The sequence below is a fragment of the Chlamydomonas reinhardtii genome, chromosome 12 (assembly GCF_000002595.2).
Source record: "Chlamydomonas reinhardtii strain CC-503 cw92 mt+ chromosome 12, whole genome shotgun sequence".
NCBI lineage: Eukaryota > Viridiplantae > Chlorophyta > Chlorophyceae > Chlamydomonadales > Chlamydomonadaceae > Chlamydomonas > Chlamydomonas reinhardtii.
Window position 1 is genome coordinate 4788829 of NC_057015.1, and position 15434 is coordinate 4804262.

Genomic DNA, 15434 nt, shown 5'->3' on the forward strand with positions numbered 1-15434 from the left:
CCAACCACCCACCCACCCACCCACCCACCCACCCACACACACACACCCACATCCACCCACCCACCCACCCTCCCACTAACAAACACCCCCCCCCCCCCACACACACACACACCCCCACACACCCTCACACACGCACCCACCCGAGCCCAGCTTTGCCAGCAGCTTGTAGTGCGCCACGCCAGCGCTGCAGGTGTAGCCCAGCTCCGCCGCCACTGCCGCCCGCAGCCGCGACACCACCAGCGCCCCCGCGAGCAGCAGCCGCTCGTGCGGGTCCCACTCGCAGGCGGGCCGGGTCCAGTAGGCACGCAGACGAGCCAGCCGGCCGCGCTGCCGCGCCGCGTCAGCCTCTTCGGCGGCGGCGGCGGCGGTGGCGGCGGCGGTGACATTCGCAGCAGCGGATGTGGGCGCTGTGGCCGCTGTTGGTGTCGGGGCGGCGGCGCCTGCGGCGAAGGGGCCTGCCGTTCCCGCCCCCGCCGCCGCCGACGGCCTCGTGGGAGTGCGTGGCGCCTCCGCCGCCGGCTCTGAAGGCCCCGCTGTCGTTGCCGCCGCAAACCCGGGCCCTGCTTGCAGGTAGGGTGGCTGCACGGGGCCGATGCTGGGGGCTGGGGCAAACGTGGCGGCGGCGCCGCCGGCGCCCGGACTCGCAGCGGTGGTCCCAACCGCCACCGCCACCGGCGCCCCGCTGCCGCCCGCACCTCCGCCACCGCCACCGCCTGCAGCGCTCTGCGCCGCACTCTGCGCCAGACCGCCGTCGCCGCCCGCGCACCCGCCTCTCCCAGCCCCCGCCGCCGCTGACGCCGACGCCGGCCCCGGCCCCCCACGTGCTGCCCGGTCGGGCGGCGGCTCCCCGGCCACGTCGCGCCACAGCTCCGCCTCCTCGCTCTCGTCCTCGTCCTCCGCCGCCTCCGGCTCCGGCTCTGCCTCATTCAGGCCCGCCAGTGCGCCCAGGGCCGCCGCGTCGTCGTCCTCATCCTGTGGGGCCCGGCAGCGCACATGGAGCAGCCAAGGAGGTGAGGGTGTTGGGCGCCGCCTTCGCCACGGTGCGCGTTTGCGAGTGTCGTAAGCATTCGGCTGGAAGGCACCTCGTCGGTACCTGCTGCTGCCACTGCTCCGCGCCCCAGCCAGCCTGCACCTCCCCTCAAGACTCACCCGCCCTGGCCCCCGCCCTGCCCCCGCCCCCGGCGCCGCCGACCCCGCCGCCCACGCCGCCGCTGCCCGTCCCCCCCACCCCGCCCTGCCGCCGCCCTCCCCCTCTCCACCTACCTCCAGCCCCTTGACGTGCCACTGCTCCAGCGAGCGCGGCGGCTCGGGCAGTCCACCCAGCACCGGCCCGCAGCCCCCAACCCCACCTCCACCCCCAGCACCTCCTCCTCCTCCTCCGCCGCCGCCGCCGCCCCAGCCCATGCCCACGCTGCCAGCGCTGGCGCCCGGGCTCTGCCACACGCCTCCACCACCGCCGGCGCCGGAGGCGCCGGCGGCCGCCGCCGGGGGCGGCGGCGGCGAAGCCGGCGCCGCCGCTGCCGCCGCCGCCAGGCGTGCCGCCGCCGCCGCCGCCGCCTCTGCGTCCGCCGCCGCCAGCAGCCTCTGCGCGGCCTCTGTGAGGTCGAGGTAGGCCTCGTCTATGGAGGCGCGCTCCAGCACGGCGCCGCCGCCGCAGCGGCCCAGCAGCACCTCCGCCACGCGCGCGCCGGCCTGGCGGTAGATGGTGAGGTCGGCCTTGCCGTGCGCGGTGGGCACCTGTGTGCGGTGGCGTGGAGGGCAGGCGGGCGGGCAGGCAAGGGAAGGGAAGGGGGGAGGAAGGGAGGGAGTGTGACGTGTCTTTGTGGTTGTCGACTGGTGCAGTCATCGGCCGCAGTCATGGGCTGGCAGCGCCGGACGCAACCGCCGCGGCATGCCTCAAGCCCCCGGTTGGCTTGCTCTGGGTTCTGGAGTGAACTCCCCCCCCCACACACATACACCCCCCCACCCACCCACCCACCCACCCACCCACCCACCTGCACCAGCTGCAGGGTGGGGCAGGCCTTGCGCGCCTCCTGGCCGCTCATGTTCCTGCGGCCGTGCCAGGTCGCACAACAATGGCCACACCGCGTAAGCCCATTGCGAGGCCAACAGGCATACAACATCCAGGCTTGGCTTGTTTCTGCCCATGCCTAGACATACGGCACCCCTGCGGCGTTTGGGAATGGTAGTGTTTGCATTGAGCACACGGTATGACCCCCCCCCCGTGGAAGGCGCCCGCACCTCTTGACGCCGAACTTGCGTGCCTCATAGGACACGGCGATGATGGAGCCGTTGCTGTCGTTGAAGATGCGCGGGTCCTGCAGGGGGGAGAAGGGGCAGAGGCCGCTTCAGCGCCACCCGCGTCACCACCGCCTCAGCCAGACGCATGCACTCCATGCCGACCGTTCGGACCGCCCCCCCCCCCTCCATACCGGTAGCTGTGATGGCCGACGGATTCACGACACAGCCCCGAAAGCCGCTGCTCCGTGGCCTTCCGCCCCTGCCTCTCGGCCCCTTCAGCCCCCCTCCAGTCCCCAACTAACGCGTCTGCCTGTGCTCCGCTAGTTTGGCTTGGTTTGGGCTGGTAATTACAACCTCAACCCCCTGACGTCCGGCCCCAGCCCCCAAACCCCAGCCCCCCCTCACGTCCGGCCTCAGCGCCGTCTTGAGCGCCTCCGTGTCCCAGGGGTTGTACTGCACCACAGCCACCGGCCGGCCGCGCAGGGAGGGGTTGCGGCCCACCTCCACCTGGGGGGGGGGGCCGGAGGGGCACAGGATGGGGGAGGGGTGGTGGGACCGCCGGCCGGGAAACGGGGAGGACCGCAGGGAGGCGGGAGGGAGCTGGGTCTGGTGCATGCACACGCGCGGGATGCACGGGTGTCCTGCAGCAGCAGCCCCTGCCCAGCAGCCCCCACCCACCACACACACACATACACACACGCGGGCTTTCGTTTCGTTTTTTTAACACACACACCCGCCCACCCACCTGTGCGTAGAAGGCGTCCAGGTCAATGTGCGCCACCACCTTGGCGCGTGAGATGTGCGGCTGCTGCTGCTGCGGCTGCGGCTGCTGCATCACGCCTCACGGGGCTGACTCACGGGGCTTACGGCCACCAGTCCACCGCCGCCACCACCGCCACCGCCGCCGCCAGCGCCACTGGGCGGCGGGCGGGGGGCAGCACGTGACCGCGCCGCGGCCGCGCCGCTGGCGGCTTGTGCGCGCAGCCCTACCGGCAGGGCGTGCCGCCGAGCATACTGGTGGGCGGATGCAGAGGGCAGGTACCAAGCGCGTGGACCGGGACCCAGGCGCCTGGGTGTGAGGGGGAGGTGTGGGGAGGGCGCGGGCGGGTAAGCAGGGGTGCTTCGGCACGCGGCAGGGGCGTGCGAGCGGCTGGGCTGCCGTGGCGCCCTGCTGTAGGCTGTCGTGCAGAGCAGCATACAGCTTTGTGATAGTTCGCAGAGCTTGTACTGCACCGCATCCTCCTGTCTGGGTGGAAGGCCCTCAGGCCTCCTGCCCACCACTCGCACAGCCCACCCGCACAGCCCACCTTGGCCTGCGACTGAGATTGGAGAGCCCACGGGTGTTGCACTGCGACAGTCCCAGCGCTCCGAGCGCCCTCGAGGACCTACCAAGTCGCTGCAGCTCCCTCCTCTGTCCGCTATGCCTCCACAATCCCCTTGGCTCAATCAGGGTCGCAGCGTACAGGGACCGAAAGGCGCCAAATTGCTGAAAGTTTCAGTAGAAGGCAGCACCACCTCTGAGTATGAGAAGTATGAGAGTATTAATTGTGGCCCAAATGCTGCTGCTCCGGTGAAGTGAAGCAAGAGGAGGTGTCCGGGAGGTTGCTTCGTGCTGTGCGATGCGACCGTGTCCCTGGCTCCCTGCCGAGTGACTCTTCCCGCTGTGCCGTTGCTACTTGAGCATTATTCTTTAATAATACCCGTCCTTACACATCCATTCAGGCACCAGTCTACAGCTGTGACAAGTTTGGCACTCCGCCTTCTCCAGCTGAGCTCTTCCTGTTGCCCAATACAAACGACTTACTTAGTTTGGTTGATTTCACTTCATATTGATTACAGCTTAGCAGTATGGGACGGGCCAAGCCAGCAGCAGCAAAAGCAGCCTCCCCGGCGAAGCCCGCGGAGGAGGATGCACCCGAGCCTATTAAGCTCACCAACCTCTATGACGCTGGAGCGCTAAAGGGGGCGCTGGATGAGGTGGCGCGGGAGGCAAGTTCTGAGCTGCATTCGTTGCCCGCACATGATCTCTCAGCTATCTCCTGCTCGCATCGGGCCGTGCAGGTAGTGCTGGACGCGGGCTTCAACGAGGACGTCATGGTCAGCAACATCAAACTCCTACTAGGATTCACGGCGTAAGTTCCCCACTGGGGCGCGGTCGGGGCCTCAAACCCCACGCTCAAACCCTGGCACCCGCACACACCTGCCGCACCGCTCGCCACGCACCTGCCCACCTCCTTCCCCATTCGCACGCCTTTCTTGACCCACATTTCCCGGCTCCCTCCAACAGCATCGGCTCGGGGCTGCTGGCGCAGTTCGGGCCGGGCAAGTTCCCGGCCAACTGGTGGATGGTGTTTGGCTGCGTGGTGGCCTACCTGGTGCTCACCACGCTGCTCAACCTGTACAGCTGGAAGGTGGAGGGAGAGGCGTTCCTGGTCACGCGGCCCTTCCGGGTGAGGGCGGCTGGGGGGCGGCCGCTGGTGGAGAGGCGGGGTGGTGGGGTGGGGTGGTGGGTGGGGTGGTGGGGTGGGGTAGTGTGAGAGGTCGGTGTGGAGGCCGGGGTGCGGGACTGCTGGCCAGCTGTGTCGCCGGGCTAGCCGGGCGGCGGGCTGGGCAGTATTGGGGCTGGCAGTACGGGAGATGGTGCAGGAGTGAGTGGCTTGACCAGGCGCTCGGCAACCCTTGGCACTGCCAGGGGCTGGACCGGGCAGGCAGCGGGTCGTGTGCGGCCGTGTTTTGGTGTCGGGAGGGCGGACGTCGCAACCGCTGTCACGGAGGGAGGCATGAGCTGTGACTGGCGAGGCAGCGTGAGGGCAAATGGTGGCGGCTGGCTGCAGCCTCGCCCGGGGCTGCCGGGCCATCCCATGAAGCAGCCGGGCGCCATTATAGGCACGCGCGGGCGAGGGAGCCCCCTGCGTACCGGCCTGCTGCTCCAGGCCGGGCTAGGTGCTGGAGCCGCTGGCGACGTGTTGCCAGCGCGGTAATGGACAAGCCGGAGGGGCGCCTCGGGGCACAGCCGGCGCCGCGACTTGCCATCCGCCGCCGCCACCGCCGCAGCCGCAGCCGCGCACGCTGCTGCGGCCCATTCCCACCAAACCTAACGCTGGTTGTCGCTATTGCTCCCGCCACCGCAGGGTGGCAAGGGCGTGCGTGTGTCCAGCCGCATGGGGCGCTGGTCGGACGAGTTCACGTTGGTCATCACGGACCGGGAAGACCCCTCGCTGTGAGTGAGGGACGCGGCAGGCAGGCGGGTGGGGAAAGATACATGCGGGGTAGCAGAGGGGCATGTGCCGGGGCAGCCCTGGGCTGGACCGGCTTGCGTGGGCTGGGCGGAGGCAGGGGTGCCTGCGAGTGCGAGGGATGGCGAATGCGGGCCACCTTGGCCGGCATCGTTGGGCCGCTCCGCGGAGTGCTGCACACGGCGATCTTAGGTAGGCGCGGGTGCACGCATGCAGCGCGTGGTGCGCCTGGCACCGCCAGTACCTGTGCTAGCCGGCCAGCGAAGGCTGCGCTGACGGAATTTCTTCCTCTCACCCTCGCCTCCTTCAAACCCCACACTTCATGCTGCCCGCGACAGCGAGGTGACGTCGCAACACGCCATCCCCGAGTTCTTCCACTCCAACGGCTACATGGCGGACGGCGCCTGGCGGGCGGCGGTGGAGAAGCTGACCAGCAGCTACCTGGAGCGGCTGGCGGCGAGGCGGGGGAAGAAGGACGACTGACTGGGCACGGCGGCGGGCGCTGCCGGGGGTGCTGCTGCGGTTAAGGGGGCTGCAGCTGGTGCGACGGCGGCGGTGGATGAATGATGACTAGTAGATGCGGTGGCGCAGGTGGCCAGGGGCCTGTGAAGAGGCCTGTGGGTGCGGGGGTTGGGCCGGAGAGCGTGTGGTGGCCTGGTTGTGAGGTGCTGCTGGGTATGGGTACTGGGTCCGAGCGGGGTGGGGGTGGCGGCGGCCGGGTTGCCACCGCAGCTGGGCGACGTGACAGGGCCGTGCGCTGCCCTGAATGCGGAAGGAGGTGCGCGACGAGTGTGTGAGGCAGGGGCGACAGTGTGCGGATGGGCGCTAGGCGCGTGGGAACAGTAGGACGGTGGCACTAGCAGCCCGATGCAGGCCCCGCCTTGGCCGGCCGCTGATGAAGCCCACTGGCCCACTGGTTTCTGTGCCCATATGCCCGGTGGCCTGTGTGTGCAAGGGCCCTGACACTGTGCCAGACCCCATCCTGTGTGCGGCGCTACAAAAGGCTTTATGCTCTGCTGTATGTAACTTGCGGCGTTTCCGTTCAGCCCAACGTACGGCAACCGCGATGCGCAGAGACGGAGTCCACGGGATTCTGCATTTCTATGCACATTACTCAGTGCAGCCAGGGACCAAGGTTTCGTCAACTTATGTTCAGTCTCGTTCGTTTGTTCCACATCTCCACAGCGGGGCGCCACAGCACCCCTACCACCGTGTGCCCGGTCCACAGCGCGCACACGCGCATCACAGCAGCATGTAGCGGCCGCCCGCCAGCGCCTCCCACTCCACCACCACATCCGCGCCCCCAACACCGCCGCTGGTGGCCCCGTCCGCGTCTGCTGCTGCGCGCCGGCCCCTTCCCTTGCCCTTTGCTCCCGCCTCTGCCCCTGCCTGTGCCTCCTTCTCCCTCTTCTCCTCCCTCTCCGCTTCCAGCGCTGCCAGCAGCCGCCGCGGCGCCACCAGCACCGTCCGCACGCCCAGCCGCCGGCAGCTGTTAAGCGCGGGGCCGTGCCGCCGCGACCCCGACACCAGCACCACCGTCACCTCCGCCGCCCCGGCCGCCGCCTCCGCACCTCCGCCCATCCTCAGCACACGGGCGCTGCCACCAGCCCGGCTGCCTGCGTTCCGCATCGCCGCCAGCAGCCTGTCAATACCGCCATTGAGCGCGCGGTCCGCGGCGCCGTCTGCGTTCTGCACCACACGCGGCTCGAAGCCCTCCCGTGCCAAGACGTACTTGAGCACCAGCTGGTGGCCCGCCGGCGGCCGGTACAGCCGCCCGTCACTGCTGTAGTAGGCCGCCACAGCCCCCAAGCTGGGGTTGCCACGGCTGCGGCTGCGGCTGGCGCCGCCGCCGCCGCCGCCGCTGCTTCTGCTGCTGTTACTGCCGTCGGCGGCCGCTCTCCGCCGTGCGGACGAAGGTGAGGCAGGGCCGCCTCCGGCGGCCAGCGCCTCGGCTTCCGCCGCTGCGGCATAGTTTGCGGCGTCGGCGTCCCCGGCGGCCGCGGCTGCGTGTCGCGCCACGGCAGCCTCCGCCAGTGCCTCTGCCGCGGGCTGATCGGGGTGCAGCTGCCTGATGTGCGCCGCCATTTTAGCGGGCGCCACCTGCCGCCCACACACCGGACACCGGGGCCGCCCGCCACCATTCCTACCACCGGCGCCGCTGCTGGCAGCACCAACCCCACTCCCAGCCTCGCTGTCACTTGTGGCACCGCTTCCGCCTCCATCGGCACCGCTGCCGCTGCTGCCGCTGGCGCCAGCAGTGATGACGGTTGTCCCTGCATAGGCGTTGAGGAAGGCCGCGGGCAGCCACGTCCAGCCCGGCCGGTTGGCGTACGCGTACGCGCCCACCACCCGGCCCCTGACGCCGCTGCTGGCCCCACCCCTGCTGGCCCCAACAGTCATAACCCCGCCGTCACCAGTGCCGTCACCGCTGGCTGCGGGCGACGGCTCCGCCAGCCGCCTCGCCAGGCGCAGCAGCTCCGCCGCCGCCAGCCGGGGGTCGCGGTCGTCGCCGGGGTGCGCGCTCTCCACGTCCCAGAACACGTGGACCAGACGTGTGCTGGGGGCGGCGGCTGGGGCTAGGGCCGCGGCGGGTGGTCCGCTGGGCGGCGGCGCGATGTCTCCAGGCAGCGGCAGCGTGCGGCGCTCGACTGCGCGGTATCGGCAGTGCAGAAGAGGCGGGGCACGGCGTGTGGAAGCCAGGCGGGGGACAGTGCGGGCAGGTGCACGTGCTTGGACAGCACCCTCGTCGTGGAGCCCTTCCCTACGCAGCAACTTTCCTTCGTAGCAGAGCAAGCATGTTACATGAAAAGCAACACAGCCCCCTGACTGCGGTAAACTAAGCTCACCTGGGTACGGCTCCGGCTGCAGCACGACCACACCCTTACGCGCGCCCCCAGTCACCGCCTTCTTCCCGCCGCGTCCCTGTGTTTTCGCAGCGCCCTCCGCCGCCTCCCCTTCTCGCCTATTACTCCTGGCTTCCAGGAGCTCCGTTCGCGGCAGCGGCTCCGCCTCATTTGAGATGCCCTCGGCCAGCTGGCGCCGCAGGAAGGCAAGCAGCACGGCTGTGTCAGGCGGCGGCAGCATCTGTTGCTGCTGCTGCTGGGGGCCGCCAGCGGCGAAGCCGGCCGTGGAGCCCGGAGGCGGCGGCACAAAGGTTCCCAGCTCCTTGACCCGGTTGCGCAGATAGCGCTCCAGGGCGCGGTCATTGGCGGCCTTCTTGCGCTCTGCAGGGCGACGGGGGCGCACAGTTGACTTGGTGGGAGAGGAGGGCTTTGGTCGCGCTGCCACGGGCCGTGCTCCCGGTCGACGACCGCAACTATGCCACGACGGCATTCACGCACCAGCAGCTGCGCAGGCGATACGGCGTCGGCAGGCGTGGCGAGCCTGCGGCAACCCGAAGCCCTTGCATTGCACTCCGAGGCCTCCCCGCGCTGGCATTTTCTCCGGCCAGGCCCCCGTGCGTCACATCCCAGCTGTTTATGGTTGCAGGTGTGTAAGTGCGCAAATAATGGAATTTCCGTCTTGACGGGAATTCTGACATTTCCATGCATTTCGTTGCAATCTCGCAACACACACACGCGGGTATTTGCCCTTGTGTAAACAATTAGTTTGTTTCAGTAGTCGCGTATACCACAGTAGTGCTCGCTTGCTGCGTTTTGGGTTGGAGGAACAAGACAAATGCAGGGCGCGCTTGCTCTCAACAGCGGGCTGGGCAAATGCCTGCCAGCCCAGCGCACTCGGCAGGCACCGATTGTGCCTTTCGCATTCAAGGCCGGCCCTCTGGTCGCGGCTCGGCGCCCGGCCATCGCTCGGTCTCCGGTCTCCACTGGTAGGTTTTCCCGATTGTCCTCTACACATCTCCCTTCTCAATCCCCTGCATACCCAAACCTAAATTATGCCTGGATCTGCTGCACAGGCGCGGTGGGCGTGTCCCAGGCGTCCATCGTTGCTGATGCCGCCTCCAGCGTCGTGGCTCCGCTGCCCCATGAGCTGTTTGTGCTCGGAGAGGGTCTGGAGACTCCCATCCAGCTTATCTACCTGCTGACCCTGCTGGGTTTCCTGTCGGTCGGTGCCTACCTGGTCGTGCGCCAAGTGCTCATTCGGCGAGAGCTGGACGAGGGCGCGAAGGGCCTGGGCGAGCGCATCCGCACAGGGGAGGCGACATGCGAGGTGGGTGGGAGTTGGACGGCGGCTCGGCAGGAACGATGCCAAGGGGAGGGGTTTTGCGGGGGAAGGCCGCGGCGTAAGGCAGCACGCCATGCAACGGTGTGTCGCTCCTACGTTATGACGGAGACGAACGGCAGGGGCGTGGCGGGGATGGCGACAACGCCTGGGGCTCAGCAGGGGATCTAGGCCCAGCTTCCCCTGCAGAGTAGCCAACCTGGTGAACACAGCTGCCGCCCGGTCGCCGGCAGGATCATGTCGCGGCTGCTAAACCGGCGTGGCACGCTGCCGCCGCACACACGGCCGGCCTGCAAACGCACCCCAACACACGCAAGCCGCCCTCCCATCACCCCGCCACCCTCATATCCTGCCACTCCCTTGCATCCCCCACTTTCGGTACCACTCTCCGTCCCTCAGGACTACTACGAGCTGGGTGTGGTGCTGACCCGCAAGAAGCTGTTCACCCAGGCCACTAAGAACCTGGAGAAGGCCAAGAAGGCGAGCAACTGCTGGTTTGCGTATTGCTGGGCGCGCAAAACCGTGTTCGATAGGCAACTCCAGGCAAAGAACATTGTTTCATGGATGAGAGTGTGTGATGGATGCCCGAAGCCGTGTAGCACAGCAGCAAGACCAGGAGCGTCGCGTTGGCGTTGGCGCTGGCGATGGTGCCAGGGCTGCACCCGGACATCCCCGCCGTGCCGTGTTGCAGCGCACGCACCGCGTGTGTGTCTCCGCCCTTACCGCGTGTGCCTCCGCCCGTGCGTGCCTTACCGCTCCACAGGTGTGGGACGGCGAGGAGAGCGAGCTGGCGCAGGTGCACAACGCACTGGGCTTCTGCTACTTCAACATGGAGAAGGTGAGGGAGCCGGGAGAGCCGGGAGCCGGGGGCCAGGGGCAGGGGAGCGTGGGGGGAGGGGCTAGAACCTCGGAATGGTTGCGCGGGTGGCCCTGCGAGGCAGCCCGCGGGGCTGGGGGGAAGGGGGAGTGACGGGTGCGTGGGAGGGTGGCTAAGGGAAAGGAAAACGGGTCCGGGCGGCGCAGGGCGGGACTCGAGCGGCTGGGCTGGACGGCTGGACGCGACGATGGAGCGGCACTGACACCATGATTGCATTGCCGCACGGGTGGCGACGCCTTGCGGAAGGGGCCACGGAGCGCCTGTGCTCGGAAAGGTCGGGGGGCATGACACATGCCGGCAAGCCCACCTTGTGCCTGCCCCCTGCTCGCCTCCGCCCTGCCCTCGCGCAGACCGACATGGCCATTGAGGAGTACCGCCTGGCTGTGGCGCTGCAGCCCGGATACGTGACCGCCTGGTGCGTGGCGGCCGGCGGATGGGGACCGGGCGGGAGGTAGTGCACATGGGGTGACACTCGCAGGCTGGCTGGGCGGTGTTGGGTAGACAGCTAAGCATGTGGCGGGTGTGTTATGGTAGTTTGGAGGGGGGGGGTGAGAGCTGGAGCGCGGGCGGGCTGGGGCGTGGAGGTGGGCCCCAGGCGTGCGACCGACGGAGCAGGCGGGGGTTGCACAGGCGCGGGAGCTGATGGCGGCACCCAACAGGGCGGCCGGCTGCGGCAGCAGCGCAGGACAGCGTTGTCAGGGCCCCTCCGTGTGTTGTTGCTCTCATGAGGTCTGGCCTGGTGTCCTGCATGTGCGCAGGAACAACCTGGGTGACGCACTGGAGAAGGAGCGCCGCTGGCCGTAAGTGGCGTCGCGATGAGGGAACACGGGCGGGGCGCAGGGGGCTGCGCGACGCCGGCAGGGCGGCCCATATGGCCCCCATGCATTTGGGATTCCAGGGCGGCAGTTGGGCCATTCCAATTGCTGTATAGCATTTGCATCATCCTGCATCCAGGAGCCTCCAGGAGCGACCGGGCGTCCCGGCCAGCCGTCCCGCGTACTCTCACAAACGTTATCCGTTGCACTTGCCAAACGTTTCATGCGTTCGTGTTCAGTCTGCGCTGCTGCATCTCATCCTACATGCCTCAATGACCCACCCGCACACCACGTCGGATGCTGCCATAGCGCCATTAATACACCCCTTTCAACATCATTCCAACTCTTGCTCACCCACTTCCTGGTCACCCGCATGTCAACATTCCTCCACTCCCCCGTCCTCTCGCCTTTCCCTCCTCCCCCGCAGTGAGGCGCTGCAGGCCTACCAGGAGGCGCTTACGTACGCGCCCAACAACCGCATCGCCCGCCAGCGGTGCGACTACTGCAAGGAGAAGGTCAGCCGCCTCACAGTCTGAGAGGGCGGTCCCGCTGCGGCGTGGAGCCGCGCCTGTTGCGTGGATCTTCGCCTAGTGCATGAAGAAGCTGGAGAGCTGGAGCGCTAGAGGGCTGGAGCTGGGACCTGGTGGGACCTGATGGCGTGGCCGTGCATTCTGAGGCGCGCCGTGTGAGCGGATGCAGCTAATGCCTGGGCAGTGCGCCTGGAGGTGTTGCTGTCGGAGATCCTGGGCCATGCTGCTGCGGGAGGCTGCGTAGCTAGTTGGCTTGCTAGCCATCGCGCACGGGCAGCTTGAAGGCGAGCGTGACGTTGTCGTCGTATACGTCGTCCTTGTGCGGGTCGCGGAACACGTGCAGCACGTGCACGTGGCCGCCGCCCTGGCCGATGCCTGCGTGCAGGAGTGAGGCGGGGGCGGGGCCCGGAGGCCGGGGCGGGGGGCGTGTCGGTTAGCGGGCAAGGCAGGTGGAGCACAGTGACGACGGCGCGCGGGTTTCGGGGTGGGGGTTTGAGGACAAGATAAGTGGAACAAGCATCGGCGCCAATTTTAGGGAAAAGCGCTGGCGATGAGCGTGGTGGTGCTAGGGAGTGTCAGAAGCGCCTTAAACCAGGGCGCGAGAATGACACGAGCACGTATGGGACCTGCAACTGTGCATGGCAGCTCCCGAGAGCCTATCGCGAGTGTCCTCGAGAGACCTGGCCCGTGAGGGGCTGAAGAGCATAGATTGTCATATAGCAACCAAGCGGATGGGAGCTGTCAAGACGCTGCGCAGTGTAAAACCTGTGTATTATCTGCGCCGCCTCTCTCTCACAACCCAACCACCCTGTAGCCGACTGAAGCACATGCTGACTCACCCAGCAGCACCTGCGCCGGCTCCGTGAGCTGGCTGGTGCTCAGCACGCGCGCCAGCTGCTTGAGCAGCACGTGCTGCAGGCAGGCAGAAGCCAGCGGCAGGCAGGGCAGAGCCGCGGGAAGCCAGCAGAGCCAGTCAGCTCCTCTGGTGCGGCTGTGCGTGCTTGCGCATATACGCATGCGTCAGGCCGTATGCAGGCCGCAGGCACCATCCCCTCTGCCGTCGCCCCTCCACTGCTCCCGCCCCGCCTGGACCCACCACGCTCACGGCCGTGCCGTTCTCCAGCGCCGCCTGCAGCTGCTCGCTCACGGGCTTGGACCTGTCGCGAGGGTGGCGCAGCCGGGCACACAGCAGCATGAGCGGCGGGTTCTCCAAGCTTGGTGCACGCACACGATTGCAGTTTCAAGCGCAACTCAGTTAACCAAGTTGAGCGGGCCGCGCACCAGAAAGTACAGCCCTGTCGCGCGGCATGACCGGGCTCCTCCCAGCCACCCGCCCGCGGCGCTGCCGCCCCGCGCTCACCTGTCGCAGGCGGCCGCAACGTACGCGGTCTGCGGGTACACGGACAGGTCTTTAATCTGCGCCCCCAGCGCCACACTGGTGGTCTGAACCAGCAAGTGCGCGTCGCCGCCCTGCCAGCAGTAGCAGGCCAGGTGGGAAGCGGGAGGAGGAGCGGGTTGAAGGAGTGAGGTAAGGCGTGTGGTATTGCCCCTCCTCCGCCCTCCCCTTACTTATCATGAATCTAGCGCAGCAGGTTAAGGCGGGACGGCTGCTGCGGCACCTGACACGCGGCCACCCACCCACCCACCCGGCACACGGCCAGCATGGCGCAGTCGTCCACCGCCTTGAGCCGGTCCACGATTGCCTGCACAGGGAGGGCGGGGCGGCGGCTGTTTTCACCATTTCCATCACAAGTCGGGAGACACAAAGACGCATGACAAGACACGGTAGTTGAATGTGGGGGGCCCCACGATCGCGGGGCGGGCGGCTGCAGCACGTCATACACACGTCCCACCCATACGGTCCCCCTGGTTCCTGGCCTCAAAAATATGGTGGACTGACGATGTACTACCCCCTGTGCCTGTCCATCTTGACATCCATGATATACAGCACGCGCCCCTGCCCTGCCCCACACTCCCCCCATCCCTTACACCACCCCAACCATCACCTGCACCTCCCAGTCCCACCTGCGCCGCCGCAAGCCCCGGCACCAGGTCCAGGTATGCGGGGCAGTAGCTGCCCACGTCCTTGGCCGCCACCAGCGCCGTCACCTCGGCGGGGCTGAAGGGGCGGCTGATGGGCACGTCCTGAACCACGTTGGTGGAAGCGCCCTAGGGAGGAGGAGGGAGCGGAGGGAAGGGAAGGGAAAAGGCTGCCGTTGGGGCTGAGGTTGGGTTGGTGTACTTCGGGTTCAGCGCTGTCATGCGGCATGACTGGTGAGCTGCCATGCAAGTGGGTTAGAGATATGGTAATGCAATTTTCACCGTCCCTTCAAATGACCGGCAGCACCCCAACAACAGAGCACCAGCACCCCACTCGGTGCAACAACAGCGACAGCGGCACGCTGCACGGCCGACGCACCGAGGCGGTGAAGGACAGGAAGGGCTTGCTCTGGGGCTCGCCGGCCGGACCCGTCACCTGGCGGATGGTCAGCTTCACGTCCACCACGTGTGCATTGGTGGCGGCCGCGCCCTTGAGCACACGCAGCAGCAGCCCCACCTCCACCTGCAGCCACCGATACGGTACGGACGCGTGGCCCAGTAACATGGCGGCTTGGCACACGTGTCTGGGTCACGCCAGTACCGTCGCGGCATGACGCTGGCATCTGATGGCGTGATTGCCAATCCAAAGGTGCTTGCCGTGCGCCGGCGCCACGTGCCGCGGTGAATCGGGCGGACCCACATCGGGACACGGGCACAATGTCCGTGCGCAGGATTCAGCAGGGCGCGTGCGGCCTTGCACCGCGCCTCGCACGGCAGAGTGCAGCAGGCAAACCATCCGGAACAACCCAGATGCATCCTGGTCCACTGCCAGACGCCGCACCTGGAACGCGATGAGATTGTAGTGCTTGCTCTGGCAGCGGTATGTGGCTGTGTCGAACAGGGTCTCCTGCGCGTAGGGCCGAGAGGTTGAGCTGTGGACTCGCTGCGCTACTGCGGACTGCAGGTCACGCGAGTGCCGTCTCTAGGTCCCTCATATCTGTGCTCGTGTTGGCTGGGATGTTGGGAATGCCTGCCGGTTGTGCGGTATTACACTGGTGTACGCCGCCACTCACCGCTGCGAAGCGTGCTGTGACGTGCACCCCATCGGTGTTCAGGCTCGTCTGGATGAAGTGGACTTCATCAGCGCCAAGGAGGACCTGGCATGTTTTGCCGAACTTCTCTATTGTCGGCAAGAAGTCTGCAGGCATGCGTGCCGGTTCGTGTCGGCAACGCCGCATGCTGAGCCATCCCAGGAAGTCAGAGCGTCACGGCAGCCCCGCCTGGACCCTGGGTACAAGCAACTTACTCTTCCATAGCAGACGTGAACCATGCTCCGTAAGAGTTGCCTTGAGCTTCATACGCGACCACCTGAGGGCCTAGAGCGCGGGAACCGGTGCCTGTGGGCTATGCATGACCTTGTCAGATTACCAGGTAAGGAAAAAGAATAGAGCATATTGATTTCACCTACCAATTGATGCAATGCGCGATCCAGGAGCTCCTGCGAAATCCATTC

The 15434-nt window shown here is 67.5% G+C and overlaps 5 protein-coding genes across 6 annotated transcripts in view; 2 read left to right on the top strand and 3 right to left on the bottom strand.

The window, feature by feature from the left end:
* CHLRE_12g524150v5 (uncharacterized protein) overlaps nt 1-3786 on the bottom strand; it is a 10036-nt gene extending 6250 nt beyond the window's left edge. Inside the window, exons 1-7 of one of the 2 annotated variants that reach the window (XM_043068428.1) lie at nt 3631-3786; nt 2987-3310; nt 2647-2748; nt 2242-2318; nt 1995-2049; nt 1264-1737; nt 141-972 (exon numbers count right to left, since the gene is read on the bottom strand). In XM_043068428.1, the coding sequence (XP_042918522.1) occupies nt 141-972; nt 1264-1737; nt 1995-2049; nt 2242-2318; nt 2647-2748; nt 2987-3076 (1630 nt within the window). In that variant the 5' untranslated portion in view covers nt 3077-3310; nt 3631-3786. Of the gene's footprint in view, nt 1-140; nt 973-1263; nt 1738-1994; nt 2050-2241; nt 2319-2646; nt 2749-2986; nt 3311-3548 lie in introns of both variants that reach the window. The other variant, XM_043068427.1, reaches the window with a different exon arrangement.
* Nucleotides 3787-3946: 160 nt separating this feature from the next.
* CHLRE_12g524200v5 (uncharacterized protein) lies at nt 3947-6515 on the top strand. The gene is made up of 5 exons (XM_043068429.1): nt 3947-4230; nt 4303-4373; nt 4529-4691; nt 5373-5461; nt 5816-6515. Exons 1-5 carry the CDS (start codon nt 4090-4092, stop codon nt 5958-5960), a joined length of 609 nt encoding a protein of 202 aa, XP_042918524.1. The 5' UTR covers nt 3947-4089; the 3' UTR covers nt 5961-6515.
* A 35-nt stretch (nt 6516-6550) lies between these two features.
* CHLRE_12g524250v5 (uncharacterized protein) lies at nt 6551-8996 on the bottom strand. Its single transcript, XM_043068430.1, has 3 exons — nt 8819-8996; nt 8324-8701; nt 6551-8125 (listed from the first exon to the last, which is right to left on the bottom strand). The coding sequence occupies exons 1-3, from the start codon at nt 8913-8915 to the stop codon at nt 6720-6722; spliced, it is 1881 nt and encodes a 626-aa protein (XP_042918525.1). The 5' UTR covers nt 8916-8996; the 3' UTR covers nt 6551-6719.
* A 111-nt stretch (nt 8997-9107) lies between these two features.
* CHLRE_12g524300v5 (uncharacterized protein) lies at nt 9108-12628 on the top strand. Its single transcript, XM_001696964.2, has 7 exons — nt 9108-9306; nt 9394-9647; nt 10059-10139; nt 10423-10497; nt 10887-10951; nt 11295-11336; nt 11779-12628. The coding sequence occupies exons 1-7, from the start codon at nt 9156-9158 to the stop codon at nt 11885-11887; spliced, it is 777 nt and encodes a 258-aa protein (XP_001697016.1). The 5' UTR covers nt 9108-9155; the 3' UTR covers nt 11888-12628.
* Nucleotides 12629-12630: 2 nt separating this feature from the next.
* Nucleotides 12631-15336, bottom strand: CHLRE_12g524350v5 (uncharacterized protein). Its single transcript, XM_001696850.2, has 10 exons — nt 15228-15336; nt 14995-15119; nt 14763-14828; nt 14301-14444; nt 13907-14050; nt 13528-13584; nt 13242-13351; nt 12978-13038; nt 12721-12793; nt 12631-12670 (listed from the first exon to the last, which is right to left on the bottom strand). The coding sequence occupies exons 1-10, from the start codon at nt 15277-15279 to the stop codon at nt 12654-12656; spliced, it is 849 nt and encodes a 282-aa protein (XP_001696902.2). The 5' UTR covers nt 15280-15336; the 3' UTR covers nt 12631-12653.
* Nucleotides 15337-15434: the final 98 nt, after the last annotated feature.

What these genes read in the sequence shown, in the direction of transcription:
- CHLRE_12g524200v5 (XM_043068429.1), top strand. Translation starts at nt 4,090, where the DNA reads ATGGGACGGGCCAAGCCAGCAGCAGCAAAAGCAGCCTCCCCGGCGAAG. An exon ending in CTCCTACTAGGATTCACGGC is followed by an intron (nt 4,374 to 4,528) that starts GTAAGTTCCCCA and finishes TCCCTCCAACAG; the next exon opens with CATCGGCTCGGGGCTGCTGG. An exon ending in GACCGGGAAGACCCCTCGCT is followed by an intron (nt 5,462 to 5,815) that starts GTGAGTGAGGGA and finishes TGCCCGCGACAG; the next exon opens with CGAGGTGACGTCGCAACACG.
- CHLRE_12g524250v5 (XM_043068430.1), bottom strand. Translation starts at nt 8,915, where the DNA reads ATGCCAGCGCGGGGAGGCCTCGGAGTGCAATGCAAGGGCTTCGGGTTG. An exon ending in TATCGCCTGCGCAGCTGCTG is followed by an intron (nt 8,702 to 8,818) that starts GTGCGTGAATGC and finishes GTCGCCCTGCAG; the next exon opens with AGCGCAAGAAGGCCGCCAAT. An exon ending in GCAGCCGGAGCCGTACCCAG is followed by an intron (nt 8,126 to 8,323) that starts GTGAGCTTAGTT and finishes GATACCGCGCAG; the next exon opens with TCGAGCGCCGCACGCTGCCG.
- CHLRE_12g524300v5 (XM_001696964.2), top strand. Translation starts at nt 9,156, where the DNA reads ATGCAGGGCGCGCTTGCTCTCAACAGCGGGCTGGGCAAATGCCTGCCA. An exon ending in GCTACTTCAACATGGAGAAG is followed by an intron (nt 10,498 to 10,886) that starts GTGAGGGAGCCG and finishes GCCCTCGCGCAG; the next exon opens with ACCGACATGGCCATTGAGGA. An exon ending in GAGAAGGAGCGCCGCTGGCC is followed by an intron (nt 11,337 to 11,778) that starts GTAAGTGGCGTC and finishes CCTCCCCCGCAG; the next exon opens with TGAGGCGCTGCAGGCCTACC.
- CHLRE_12g524350v5 (XM_001696850.2), bottom strand. Translation starts at nt 15,279, where the DNA reads ATGAAGCTCAAGGCAACTCTTACGGAGCATGGTTCACGTCTGCTATGG. An exon ending in CCATGCTGGCCGTGTGCCGG is followed by an intron (nt 13,352 to 13,527) that starts GTGGGTGGGTGG and finishes TACTGCTGGCAG; the next exon opens with GGCGGCGACGCGCACTTGCT. An exon ending in GTTGCGGCCGCCTGCGACAG is followed by an intron (nt 13,039 to 13,241) that starts GTGAGCGCGGGG and finishes CCCTCGCGACAG; the next exon opens with GTCCAAGCCCGTGAGCGAGC.